This window comes from Notechis scutatus, chromosome Z (assembly GCF_049901735.1).
Source record: "Notechis scutatus isolate UNSWTSFEM ecotype Mainland chromosome Z, rNotScu1.2, whole genome shotgun sequence".
Taxonomy (NCBI): domain Eukaryota; kingdom Metazoa; phylum Chordata; class Lepidosauria; order Squamata; family Elapidae; genus Notechis; species Notechis scutatus.
The window spans coordinates 52,007,895-52,020,826 of record NC_142025.1 but is presented as its reverse complement, the minus strand read 5'-3'; the positions used below and the strand labels follow the sequence as shown (position 1 = coordinate 52,020,826).

The following is a 12,932-nucleotide window of genomic DNA, read 5'->3' as shown; positions in this document are numbered from 1 at the left end:
ATATATATATTTGTTAATGCTTTTTAATGTAGCTTTAACTCTTAACTGTCTCTAGTTGGTTGATATAAAAGTACAAAATAGCAATTGCCCAACAATGGGACAAAATAATATAGACCAGTGATGGCTAACCTTTTCATCGTCGTGTGCCAAAAGTGTGCGCATGCATGCATGTATCCCTGAACCCATAATGCAATGTGTGCATAACCCCTCCCCCTGCGCATGCGTGCACGACCCTCTGTGCCTCTGCGTATACGCCCTTGTGTGCACCCCATCCCCCTGCACAGGTACCCCTGTGCACCCCTGCCCCCCGTGTATGTGTGGCAGATACCTGACCATTGGCTGGCAGGAGGCGCATGCATGCGCAGTAGATCTGTTCCGGGCGACGGCTCGCGTGTCGGCAGAAATGGCTCTGCGTGTCACTTCCGGCACTTCCGGCATAGATTAGTGCCATAGATTTGCCATCATGGATATAGACCATATAAACCAGCTTGTGGTTGATCTAGAAATTAGTGATGGTATTCAAATAATTTAACAATCGGTTCTCTGCCCTAATGATTGGGTGGTCATGTGACTGGGTGAACGTAGCCAACTTGATTGGTCTCACCTTTAGGAAATTTTCCTTAGTTCAACTCACAATAAAATAGCACAATAAAACAGCACTGTTCCAATATTTAGAATAGAATAACAGAGTTGAAAAGGACCTTGGAGGTCTTCTAGTCCAACCCCCTACTTAGGCAGGAAACCCTACACCACTTCAGACAAATGGTTATTCAATCTCTTCTTAAAAACTTCAAGTGTTGGAGCATTTACAACTTCTGAAGGCAAGTTGTTCCACTGATTAATTGTTCTGTCTGGAAATTCGAGGGGCTCCTACAAAAATGAGGGAGTCAATCTATTTTTCAAAGCATCAAAAGGCAGAACAAGAAACAATGGATGGAAACAAACCAAAGAGAGAAGCAACCTAGGACTAAGGAGAAATTTTCTAAGGGTGAGACCAATCAACCAATGGAACAGCTTGTCTTCAGAAGTTGTGGATGCTCCATCACTAGAGGTTTTCAAAAAGAGTGAGGGAAGTACAACCCAAAAGGACAATGCCAAGAACCACTAAAACAATGCAGAAAACTTGAAACAGACATTCCCCCTTTTTTAAAAAAGTCAACCCCAAAGCAAACACAGCAGCTGAGAGGGAAATTAAGAGTAGCTGCTCATGCTAATCGAAAGCCTGGGCATGCTGCCAAAAGCCATTAACCCTTCCAACTCTATTATTCTATGTTCTCTATGTTATAAATTGGGTGCTTCACAGCAAAATACAGCTGGCTGGACCACACATGCATTAAATTCATGGCCTCTATGATCAAGCTGTATCATTGTCCCCTCCTGTATACAGATAACAGATAATCAGAGTTGGAAGGGACCTTATAGGTCATCTAGTCCAACCCCCCACCCAAGCGGGAGCCCCTACACCATTTCTGACAAATGGCAGTCCATTTGTATCTTTCCTCCAGGAAGAAACAAGAAGTAGCCAACACTGCAGCAGCTATAAAAGGTCTTGAGGAACTCCAGGGAATATCAGCTGATCACAGAAAGGTTACTTAATACTCTTTATATGAAAATGTTTATAATCTTGTTCTCCTTCCTGAAGGGAAGAGGTTAATCCCATCCCTAGATGAGTGATTGATGGGTTTCCCTGCCCTAATCCTGTCAGTTTCTATTGTTTATTGACTTGATGTGTATGGCTGCAGTCCAGTTGCAACTGTTAAGTGGTTCTTGGCTGTCTGCCTGGAGCTATTAACTGAAGGGGGAGGGGGGAAGAGTAGAGAACAGGAGAGAGAGGGGGTGAGGAGAGAGAGAGATTGATTGATTAACTAACGGTTTGGGTGAACTGGTGAGAACCAGCTGAATCTGTTCACTGATGAAGATGCCAAAATGTGCTTACATATTTATTATGGTGGCATTCTTAAAGAACTTAATAAACTTAATAAACTCAATCTCAAACCTTTGTCATTTTCATGTGGCATATGACACATTGCTAACAAGAACCTTTTGTCAGTTATATGGGGGAAGAGTGCCTACTGACAAATATAGAGAAAAAAATATCATAAATGGCAATTTCTCCTATGTTTTTTAATAGTTAGGTATCTTTTCTGAGAAATGGCAAAGGGAAACTGCAAGAAGAAATTGATGAATCAAAAATTTCAACTCTGTGTCTTCAAAAATGGGTTGTTTTGTCTTTCAATCAAACTACGGTTGAGTGTGTTCAGTTAATTAAGCCAAATAACATATATCCTCACTTTCACTGTGCTTTTTAATGCAGACAAGGATCATAATTTTAAACACATAGGCCTGACATTTTATAGGGGTTTCTAAGATTTAAAAGCAGTCAAATCTATTTTTGATCTTACACAACAGGTTTTATGTTCTTTATCTTAAGATAATGAAAAGAATATGCTACCAGTATTTTTGCAGTAACAGATATCGGTAGAAGAGATTATTCCAAAAAAGGGAGCTTGGAACTTTTGAATCTTGGCTTGCATTTTGTATAATCTAACCAGATATTTAATTATAAATCATAGTTAAGCAAACTTAGGATTCATTTGCATGAATCCAGATTTACCAATGTAAACATGTTATAAATCAATAGTTGAAAACCTATTCTGTATTTACAATTGGTGAAAAATGTCATGCCTTAATAAAATAGATCTGCAAAATCATGCCATGATAAAAATTTATTTTTATTCCACAAGATTTTGTTAGAATAATCCAAATAAGATTGGTCTGTAAAGTACCACTATACTTTGGTATTGTGTGTGTGTGTGTGTGTGTGTGTGTGTGTGTATCATTTATAATCTTTGGTATAGTATAGTATATATTTCATTTATAATCTTTTAAAAAGATAACTATCTTTGACTTGAGTTATCAAAAAGTTATAATAAAATAATTTCAGACTTGTATACAGTACCTATAAATAGACACAGGACTGATTATTCTTGCCCAGTTATTTTCATATCGGAAACTTGTAGCTTGATATTGAAAGCATCGCTTATTGAAATCAGCTTTGCTAATCATAATGAAATTTGTGTTCGCTTTCATGAGAACTTCAAGTAGAAAAGCTGACTGCAGAAATATAGCACATGGAGAATTTCATATATACGCCTTTTGAAATAAAGTACTTATATAGAAGAATGCAGTCTTTGTATCTTTATAGGAAAGGAGGTAATTCAATATCTTTGCCTCCGGTATCTAGCAATATCAAAAATGAAAGCATTAAAATCTTTCCAATCTGTGTAGTTAGTTCACAAACATCTGTTGCAAACTGCAAGCTTTATCTTAAAAAGGGTAACAACCTAGGTTTAGAAACCACAGAGAGACAGTTTCCTTTTGCATATGATTTGCAAGCATATGATTCATGTAATATTCATGTAGACAAAGGAGACAGCAATTGAAAAACTGCTGTTTTTGGAACTTTGTTTTCTGAATTTAATTGTTATTTTCAGTTGATTTTTTTTCAGTAAGAAAAGTTAACAACAAATGATGGGAAATCCAGAAACCATAATAGAAGCCTACGTGGCTGTCATTCGTCCAAAGAATACTGCAAGCCTCAATTCTCGGGAATATCGTGCTAAATCCTATGAGGTAAAATAAGGGGACAGGGGTTGACTTCAATTAAAGAACTTTTATAATTATCAGTAACTACATTTAGTTATCAATATATCCATGTTTCATAATGCAAATAAAAATTCAGAAATATTTTCAGGTTGTAAAATGATTTCCTTTCCAGCAATATCATTTCCATTATAAACATTTTTGCCTGTGTAAGCCATCTTTCCATAAATTGGAAATGATTATATAATTATATAAATTGCTAATTTCTCAATTGTAATTATTCAATCATAATGGTAGGTGATATTACAGATATGGGCTTTTGCAGATGACATTGAATCTAAAGTATGTAGTTGTTCCTTAATAAAGGTAATGAAATAGATATGAAGCAAATGCTTTGAGATTAGCCTTATGATTTTGCTTTGTTTCAGATTTTGTTTCAATATTAGGTATTGCATTTATTTATATTTATTTTTGGTGAATATTTATAACATCTCTGATGGCACAGTGATTAAAATACAGTATTACAGGCTAACTCTACCCACAGCCTGGAGCTCTATTCTGATCGGGCTCAAGTCTTCCATCCTTCCATAGTTGGTAAAATGAAGACCTAGATTGTTGGGAACAATATGCTGATATTTGTAAACTTCTCAAAGAATTCTGTAAAGCACTGTGGAGCAGATATAATTGCTGTTGCTCTTCTTTTTTGCTTTATTGAATATATAGTTTTTTAATAAATTTAAAACCATGTAAACTGTGATAATGAATTTTTAAAATATTGAATTTAAAGCAACTCCATGCTTAATGATCAAAACTGACTGAAACAAATAATAGTAACATAAGTTCTGTTGAAATGCATTTTGACAAATTAAAATAAGAAAAGAAAATGTTATATTTAAAAAAAGATTCATAGCAAAAAGTAACCTATAGTTGGTTTAGAAAAAACAAGTCTTCCTTGTAAACACAATGCAATACTTTTGGAATATTTTCAGAAATTTCTTGACATAGTATTTAATCACTTCTACATATTTTGGTTGATAATTTCTGCTTCTGGCACTACTTCTATTGCATTTACTTTACATGCAGGAAAGTATGTCTTATTCTAGCATTGCTAGCTTTAAATTTTGTGAGTTATACTTTCCCTAGGAGAATTTTCAATTGGGAAAAATTAGACTCTGATTTCAAAAGTTAGATATAGGTGTTAGGTTTTTAAATAAATATGGATGTTTGTGTTTCAATAATATTTAATTTTATCATTGCAAGATTTTGTTACTTGAGGTTCCCATTGAAGGACATAAGAAAAAGAGAAGGAAAATGTTATTAGAAACTAAGATTCAGGAAGGCAGTGATATAACCCAAAGCATCTTGGACTATATACTAGAAACCACCAAACCAATTTCACCAGGAAACCAAGGGATTAAAGGTAATGATGCTTGTGTTCTGTGTTTTCCTATATCCAGCCATAACAGAAGAACATTTCCAAATTCTAATCCCATTAATCAATAATCCTGCCCCATGCTTGGTAGCATTCAACTCAACTAAAATATTGTTCTAATTTTCTGAATACTTGCTAGTAAAGATGCATTTTGACTTCTTTTTGCAGTATAGGATTATTTTATCTATTTAAAGGAAAAATGGAAAGTTCTCCTACTTTTAAAGACCCTTTCTCGTGTCTCTTCCAATGTAATCTCAGATGCTTTGAGTAAGTCCTAAAATGTTGATATATGGTCAGAAAGGTACAGAAAAGAAGCTTATATAATATTTATACAGCTTAGGTCCAAGTTAAAACCAATAATTTCCTATGTATCTGGAAATTATAAATAACAAATATGCACTTTGCATATTTGTTCCTTTCCTAGAATCATGTAGATGATGTATTTTTAACATTAATTAAAGTTTTCAAATAGCATTAAAGGCAGCCCTTTGTAAGATGTATTATAGCTGTTTTACCTAAAGATTACCAACTATGTAATGTAAATCAAGTGGTGGGACGCTGACATACTTAGTAAAATTATTTAGAATCTTCAATGATCATGACAACCTTTGAATTTATGAATATTTTTACATCCACTGTTACTTTCAATTCTGCAGATTTTTCAAGAATAATTCTTGAATTCTAAATCCCCAGGCCATCAATCTAGTTTTTGGTACATTTTATATGTGGTAGAAAAATAGTACTTAAGCTATTTAATTGACAACATTTTTCCTATTATGTGAAGGAAAAAGAGTTCTACTAATGAAGACGTTTCCTCTTGGTGAGGACATGGGCAAGGATGCATCTCTTTTCGTTGTACCAACAGTTGTCAAAGGTAAGATAAAAAGTGCATTTTAAAAAGTACAAGTGTTAATCAAAAGTTAAAAATACTCTATATGCTTCTGGTTTTTTTAAAAGAAGTCTCTCAATATTAGTTTTGATGTGGCTTATGTTGTTTTTTATTTGTTGGCTTTCATGTGACTAGTTGTTTATGCTTATGTGTTACAGATGAATAATTAACTTAAGCTGCTTATTTAGTGAACCCTGTTACTTTGTTTTGCCTAAAGATGCATTTTATTGTGTTTATGAAACACATTTATGCCTCAGTCTTTATTTTTTATTGCTTATCTGTCAGTTGATTTCTTTAGGACCTTTTTGTGAAATCAGCAATGGAGAAGAAAGCTGTAAGCCAGTAGTTCCCATTATGTAGGAAGGTACTACAGATGATACTTGTACAGGCATTTTTTCAATATATCTAAGGATTTTCTATTTTTTCTATGGTGTCTAGTGACACTATTGCTTACTGGCTTTGTATGCTAGTCTTTAAAAGCTGTCAATGATGTAATTATTTGTGTAAAACATTGGTTCACAAACATTACTCCAAGTTGACTATGGAGATTCTCAATCACCCAAGCTATAGTTACACCAAAAGTAGTTTTCCACAATGCAACTGGACTTTCTAGGTTTTTCTCCTTTGAAAGAGTTTTGCTTTTCATCCAAGAAGCTTCTTGGATGTCAGAACTGAAGAAGCTTATTGGCCTTTGAAATGACATTAGTCCAAGTTCCATAGATAAGAGTTTGTGGTTTAAAACAAAGATGCTTTCTTTAATTTCTTAAATTATAGTATTTTTACTTTACCAGTTTATCACTTCACCAGTTTATCTTCTGGGCTATAATTGTTTTGCCAGTAGTGAAGTTTGTTAGACTATTTTAAGTTTACTATCAATTATCATTCATTTTCCTTTATCATTATTCTTAAACTAGGGACTTTGGCTGTTTGTTTACTACTATCTTAGAGCCATTTTTTTTCTTTAGCTTATACAGTTTTGTTTAGACATTTACATTGACAGAAAAGAAGCAGGAGCAGCCAAGAATCCATTCTTGCTTAAAGTGATACCTGAAAGACTACAATAGCAAATTATGTGGCCTATATAAGGAAAAAAAATACAGCAGCAAAAGTATTTCTGTACAGTCTAAGAAGGTTAAAATATACCTATGGGAATAAAAGTACAAAAGTGAAATGTAAAAAAAGACTAAAAACTGCTTTAAATTTTTAAAAATTCTTTCCTGTATAGATAATACAAAGTATATTTACAGTCCTGGATGTCCAATTTTCTACTGTTTACAAGACATCATGAGAGTCTGCAGTGAATCCAGTTCTCATTTTGCTACAATTACAGCTAGAATGTTACTTTTCTTAGATAAGTAAGAAATGTATTTTTTTTTTATTTTAAAATTGTGTTTGTAGGAGAATTACTCTCTCAGTAATTAATTTTTGTGACATACATAGTGCCTGGTGCATAGAAATGCATTTTGTATCAAATACAGATAGTCCTCGTCTTACAACAGTTTATTTAATGACTGTTCAAAGTTATAACGGCACTGAAAAATGTGACTTATGACTGTTTCTCATAGTTACGACCTTTGCAGCATTGCCATGATCATGTGCTTAGCAACTGGTTCATATTTATGACCGTTGCTTCGGTCATGTGATCACCTTTTGTGCTCTTCTGACAAGCAAAATCAATGGGAAAGCCAGGTTCACCTAACAACCAGATTACTAACTTATCAACTGCAGTGATTCACTTAACAACTGTGGCTAGAAAAGTCATAAAATGAGTCAAAACTCACTTAACAAATATCTCACTTAACATAAATTTTGGACTCAGTTGTGGTCGTAAATCAAGGACTACTTGTATGAAATAAAAACTATGGGACTGAAATTCAGCTGAACTTTTCTGATCAAGTCATAAATTATCTGAGTTAAACTTAAAACATTTTGATAATTAAAAGTTTCAGCTCCCCTCGCCCTCCAGTAAAAACAGTCTGGAAAGGTCTCAGAGGGCAAATGTGGCGAGGCATCAGTGTTTCTCATGCCTTTCCTTCTTCATGGGTGGTATGCCAGCCTGCCGCCTTTGAAGTCAAATGCAACATATCCAACAGGCTCACCTGTGCCATTTGGAAAATTAAAAGGAAAGGGAGCTTGGACAGATAGGATAGGGATGTCAAACTCAAGGCCCAGGGGCCAGATTTGGCCTGGGGGGTGCTTACATCTGACCCATGGAGCTGCCCTGGAAATAGCAAAAGATAAGCCTGCGGTGCTTCTGTCAGCAAAAATGGGCTCCCGAGCTCTGTTTTTGGCTGCCATGGCCTCCTGCAACTCTCTGCCAGTGAAGCTCGAGAGCCCATTTTTGCTGGCAGAACGCTCGGGCCACCACCGGCACCCCTGGTATCAGTCAGGTTGAGTTGGCCATGTCCACCCTGGCCACGCCCACCCCGGCCCCACGAGGTTGAACACAATCCTGATGCGGCCCTCAATGGAATTGAGTTTGACACCCCTGAGATAGGAGATAGTATTGCTGAACAGAAGGGTAGCGGCCAAATGAGATTGTGTTTGGATTTAAAAGGGACATATCCAACCTGCCATTCATTCTTTACATCTTACTGCTACCGTTCTTTCTCCTACTTCTCCATAATTCCCATTATCATATCCTGCCATTAGTGGCTTTGTGTTTTTCCCATTCTCCTCACCCTAAAATACTTCTGTTTGGAGCACACATGTTTCAGATCCATGCCCTGATGAAATGTTTTAGTCTAAACATGAACCATCCACAAGCTAGTTTTTCCATGCACATCCCTAATATATGTCTATGTACATTCCTGCCAGAATTCACACTTTAAAAAAGGGCTGAATTAGGAAGAAATGTTAACAGTACATATAAAATGATGCTCACCATTTATAGATGGGGCAGTGTGGGCCAATCACCTTGTTTCTTGTTTGATTATGTGGTACCATTGATGAGTCTAATCCATTCTTTTCTGCAGATGGTTAGAAGAACGGCATTTGCAATCACATTCAATCCCAGCTCTATTCAGACCATCTCCTTTAGAGCGAATTAAAACAAACGTTACAAACCCTGCCTATGCTTTTGAACCCGGACAGAGTGAGAGTTCCCTTCACATGGGGTACACTGCGCTGGAGATCAAGAGCAAAATGCTTGCGCTAGAGAAGGCGGACATGTGTATTTACAACCCTTTATTCGGATCTGATCTTCAGTATACCAACAGAGTAAGAAGAAGTAATTATTAAATATCACTTTGGGGCTTAATATTTTCATTTTGGGCTTTAAACCTTTTAAAATTCTGCAATATTTCTAGGTGGACAAAGTGGTTATAAATCCGTATTTTGGACTTGGGGCTCCAGATTATTCAAAAATACAGATTCCAAAACGGGAAAAGTGGCAACGTAGCATGAGCAGTGTCATGGAAGACAAGTACTACTTTATTTTTATTCATTTTAATTGTTTGTTGTTGTTTTAACCAGTCAGTCATAATTGACTCTAGGTGACTTTGAGGGCAAGTACTCTCCATGCTGCCCTGTCAAGCCCAGCTTCTTTCAAACTTGGATATTGGTTCTTTGTATCATGTTTTATATTATCAAGCCAGCGTGTTCTTGGCTTACCCCTTCTTCTTGTTCCACTAGCCATTCCTAGCATCATTGACTTCTCCAATGAATTTGCACCCATGACACGCACAAAATAAATCAGATGTAGTCTTATGATTTTAGCTTCTAATGACGTGTCTGGTTTTATACGATTCAGCACCTGTCTGTTGGTTGCTATGGCTGTCAACATGCAATAATTTATGCCACACCACAGTGGCAAAAGTGCCAATTTTAATTATATTTTTATACAAATAATTTTCATTTATTTATTTATTTTTAAATTATGCCTTTCATAATCTTTATTTTATGATTTTGTTATTGCTTCTGGTAGGGCCAAATCACTTAGAAGAGCGGAATTGGCAGCCGAACTGCCAAAACAAAGTTTGCTGATACAAAAACTTACATAGGATCAGTCGTAGTTAATATTTGAATAGGAGCCCAAAAAGAAAATCCTAGAGCAGTAAGCTAGACTTAACATGCTGAAACTGAACTGTTTCCACTGCTGCCGAAAAACTATATAGATGAGTCTATGAAGGCACTGGGAATTGAATTCAGCGTGAAGCAAACCTTTCTTATAGATAATATATGACAGCTTTTTAAAAGGCTTTGTCGAAAGTGAATGGATTTTTAAAATGAAATGTGTTATTGGATTAGATCTGCAAAATGTAATATAAGCTTGGCATGTAATTTGTTCAAGTGTATTCACTTGCATACTGTATTAGAAAATAGATTCATGCTGTTTTGTACCTATTCATAATATTTTATATTCTGACTTCTTTCTATTCAGACACAATTTTAATATTACTTTGTGATTTCTCTTAGGGAACGACAATGGGTTGATGATTTTCCTCTTCATCGTAGTGCTTGTGAAGGTGATACTGAATTACTGAGTCAACTTTTAGATGAAAACTTCTCTGTAAATCAGTTGGATAGTGATCATTGGGCACCTATCCATTATGCATGTTGGTGAGTTCAACGCAGTTGTAGATCAACCTACAATTGTTCAGAACTAAAGTGATTTTAATATAGAAAAAAGTTCATTGCAAAGCTGTAGTGACTAAAGTCACAATGCCACGCTTGAGTCTTCCTCCTGCATTACTCTGTGAGGTGCCAAAATAGAGCTGAGTCAACAGCCATCCGGTTCCACCTGCAACATAGCCAAAGATTCTTGGACAAAAAAAAAGATGACAGAAGCATGTCAAATGCTTTTGACAAAAATGCACACAAAAAAGGCCAAAAAAGGATTGGTCTTTTGATGGTACAGCCATCAATATTCCACGTTAACAAGAAAATTACATCATCATTCAAAGATAGTCAAATGGCTTGAATTTGATTTTGACAAGCTAACGAGCTGAGATCATTGCATTGAGCTGTTGGGAAACATCCTGCAAGAGTTAGCTTGTCTCTTGCAAATTCCTGGGGATCTTGTTCTTAGAATATGAAATCAGCACAGTCCAATAAAGTTTGCATTGCAGGGATATTGTTCAGTAATGATGGGTGAAGGATTGATGGTTCTTGCTGTATGCTGCTCTGCACAATCAGCAAGAAGTCTGCCTCCTGCCCTGCTTGTTGCTTATAAATCCAATTGGGTATAGCAATAGCACTTAGATTTATATACCGTTTCATAGGGCTTTACAACCCTCTCTAAGAGGTTTTCAGAGCCAGCATATTTCCCCCAATATCTTGGTGTATTTGAAAATTCCTCTCCTCAGGATCCCCTACTGGCGCATAAGGATCTGAGGAGATATGGATTCAGGGACGATGTCCATTCTTCCCTGAGGGGAGACACTTCGTGTCATCAGTTGAGGAAACAAGTCTGTTAAGTGGCTGAGCTGCATCCATTTATTCCAATAGTTTTCCTCAGATTTTCTAGCTTGTGTAGTATCTTGTTTGTCTCTTAGTAAAGAGCCAAATGTGCTGGTAAGTCCTGCTTTAGGTGAGTTTGGAGAGTCCTTATTTAATAGATTCAACTGGCTCTCATGGCCTCACTTTCTCAAATGCAGGGGCAGTGCAATGGCTACCTTGGAGTCATCTGGGACTAAATTAAGATGGTTGTTTGGTATCTATGGAGATTCTTAATTATCCAGGTCATGGTTGCCTCAAAAGGCAAGAAGCTTCTTCAGCTCTGGCTGGATGGTAGGGAAGAAGTTTCTTGGATGAGAAGTGAAACGTCTTCAAAGAAAAACCAGAAAGTCCAGTTGCCTCTTGAAAAAAGCGCCTTTGGGACATGGTTGTTTGGTATAGCTGACTTAGAGTTGAATAGAGGTTTAATCTTTTTGTGAAAAAAGACTCTGCTCAACAAGATTTGAAATAAATCTAGATATGTTCTCATCTTAAATAACATTAGTAGGATGGTAGGTTGTTTGAAAGAATAATCTGTTACGATTTAAGATACTTGGGAGCCATTCAGAAGCACATGGATCTCTGTGGCCATGCTGGCAGTAAGCTGACTTAGAGAAGTTACTTTCGCTCTCTTAAAATTCCAGCATTTGATATTACAGCTATTTAAAAATATGTGGAGAACAGTCTGTAGTATCTGCGATAAGCAGTTTGAATTACAAAAATTCTTGTGTAGCAGCTGGGAGAGCTTTAGTATGTGTGAAGCTCACCCCTTTTGCCTTGTCAAGCTAAAGAGTATTCAGGTACTGTGGCATTTTGTCAGATTGTTTTACTTTTTCTTTCCTTGCCCCAGATAAAAGGGTTAAATGGACTGCCTTGATAGATATGAATGGTCCAGTTTCATGCTTTTTAATGTAAACTCATATAAAATCATCTTTCAGCATGTCCAGTTCATGTTTTATGAGTGAGAACTGTTCAAATTAAAAGAGATCAAAGTTTAAGCTATGTGCAGGCACTGCTCTGCCATATACTCTAGTGAATTTTTACAGGGGAACTTCTTCCTCTTCTGATTTCAGCTTTTATCTTTAAGCTTGTTTTTAATTCCCAAGGCTGGTAGGTGGACTAATTAGCTGGAATGGTGATCCACAATGAGATAGAGATAGTGCTTCATCTTTGTTTGTTTGACTGATTTCTGAAAGGTAGACAGTCTGGGCTCATGACCTATCACAGATACAGATACAGATAATCAGAGTTGGAAGGGACCTTGTAGATCATCTAGTCCAACCCCCCATCCAAGCGGGAGACCCTACACCATTTCTGACAAATGGCAATCCAATCTCTTCTTGAAAGTCTCAACTGATGGCGCTCCCACAACTTCCGAGGGCAAGTTGTTCCATTGGTTGATTGTTCTCACTGTCAGAAAGTTTCTCCTTGTTTCCAGGTTAAATCTCTCCTTGTTCAGTTTCCATCCATTATTCCTTGTCTGGCCTACAGGAGCTTTAGAAAATAGCTTGACTCCTTCCTCCCTGTGGCAGCCCCTCAAATATTGGAAGACCACCATCATGTCTCCCCTGG

General features: G+C 36.4%; 1 protein-coding gene across 2 annotated transcripts in view; it reads left to right on the top strand.

Annotated features, from left to right (window-relative positions):
* KRIT1 (KRIT1 ankyrin repeat containing) overlaps nt 1-12,932 on the top strand; it is a 28,854-nt gene that overhangs the window by 1,629 nt on the left and 14,293 nt on the right. Inside the window, exons 2-8 of one of the 2 annotated variants that reach the window (XM_026688213.2) lie at nt 3,510-3,633; nt 4,864-5,023; nt 5,820-5,909; nt 7,150-7,279; nt 8,900-9,143; nt 9,233-9,348; nt 10,341-10,484. In XM_026688213.2, the coding sequence (XP_026543998.1) occupies nt 3,529-3,633; nt 4,864-5,023; nt 5,820-5,909; nt 7,150-7,279; nt 8,900-9,143; nt 9,233-9,348; nt 10,341-10,484 (989 nt within the window). In that variant the 5' untranslated portion in view covers nt 3,510-3,528. Of the gene's footprint in view, nt 1-3,494; nt 3,634-4,863; nt 5,024-5,819; nt 5,910-7,149; nt 7,280-8,899; nt 9,144-9,232; nt 9,349-10,340; nt 10,485-12,932 lie in introns of both variants that reach the window. The other variant, XM_026688212.2, reaches the window with a different exon arrangement.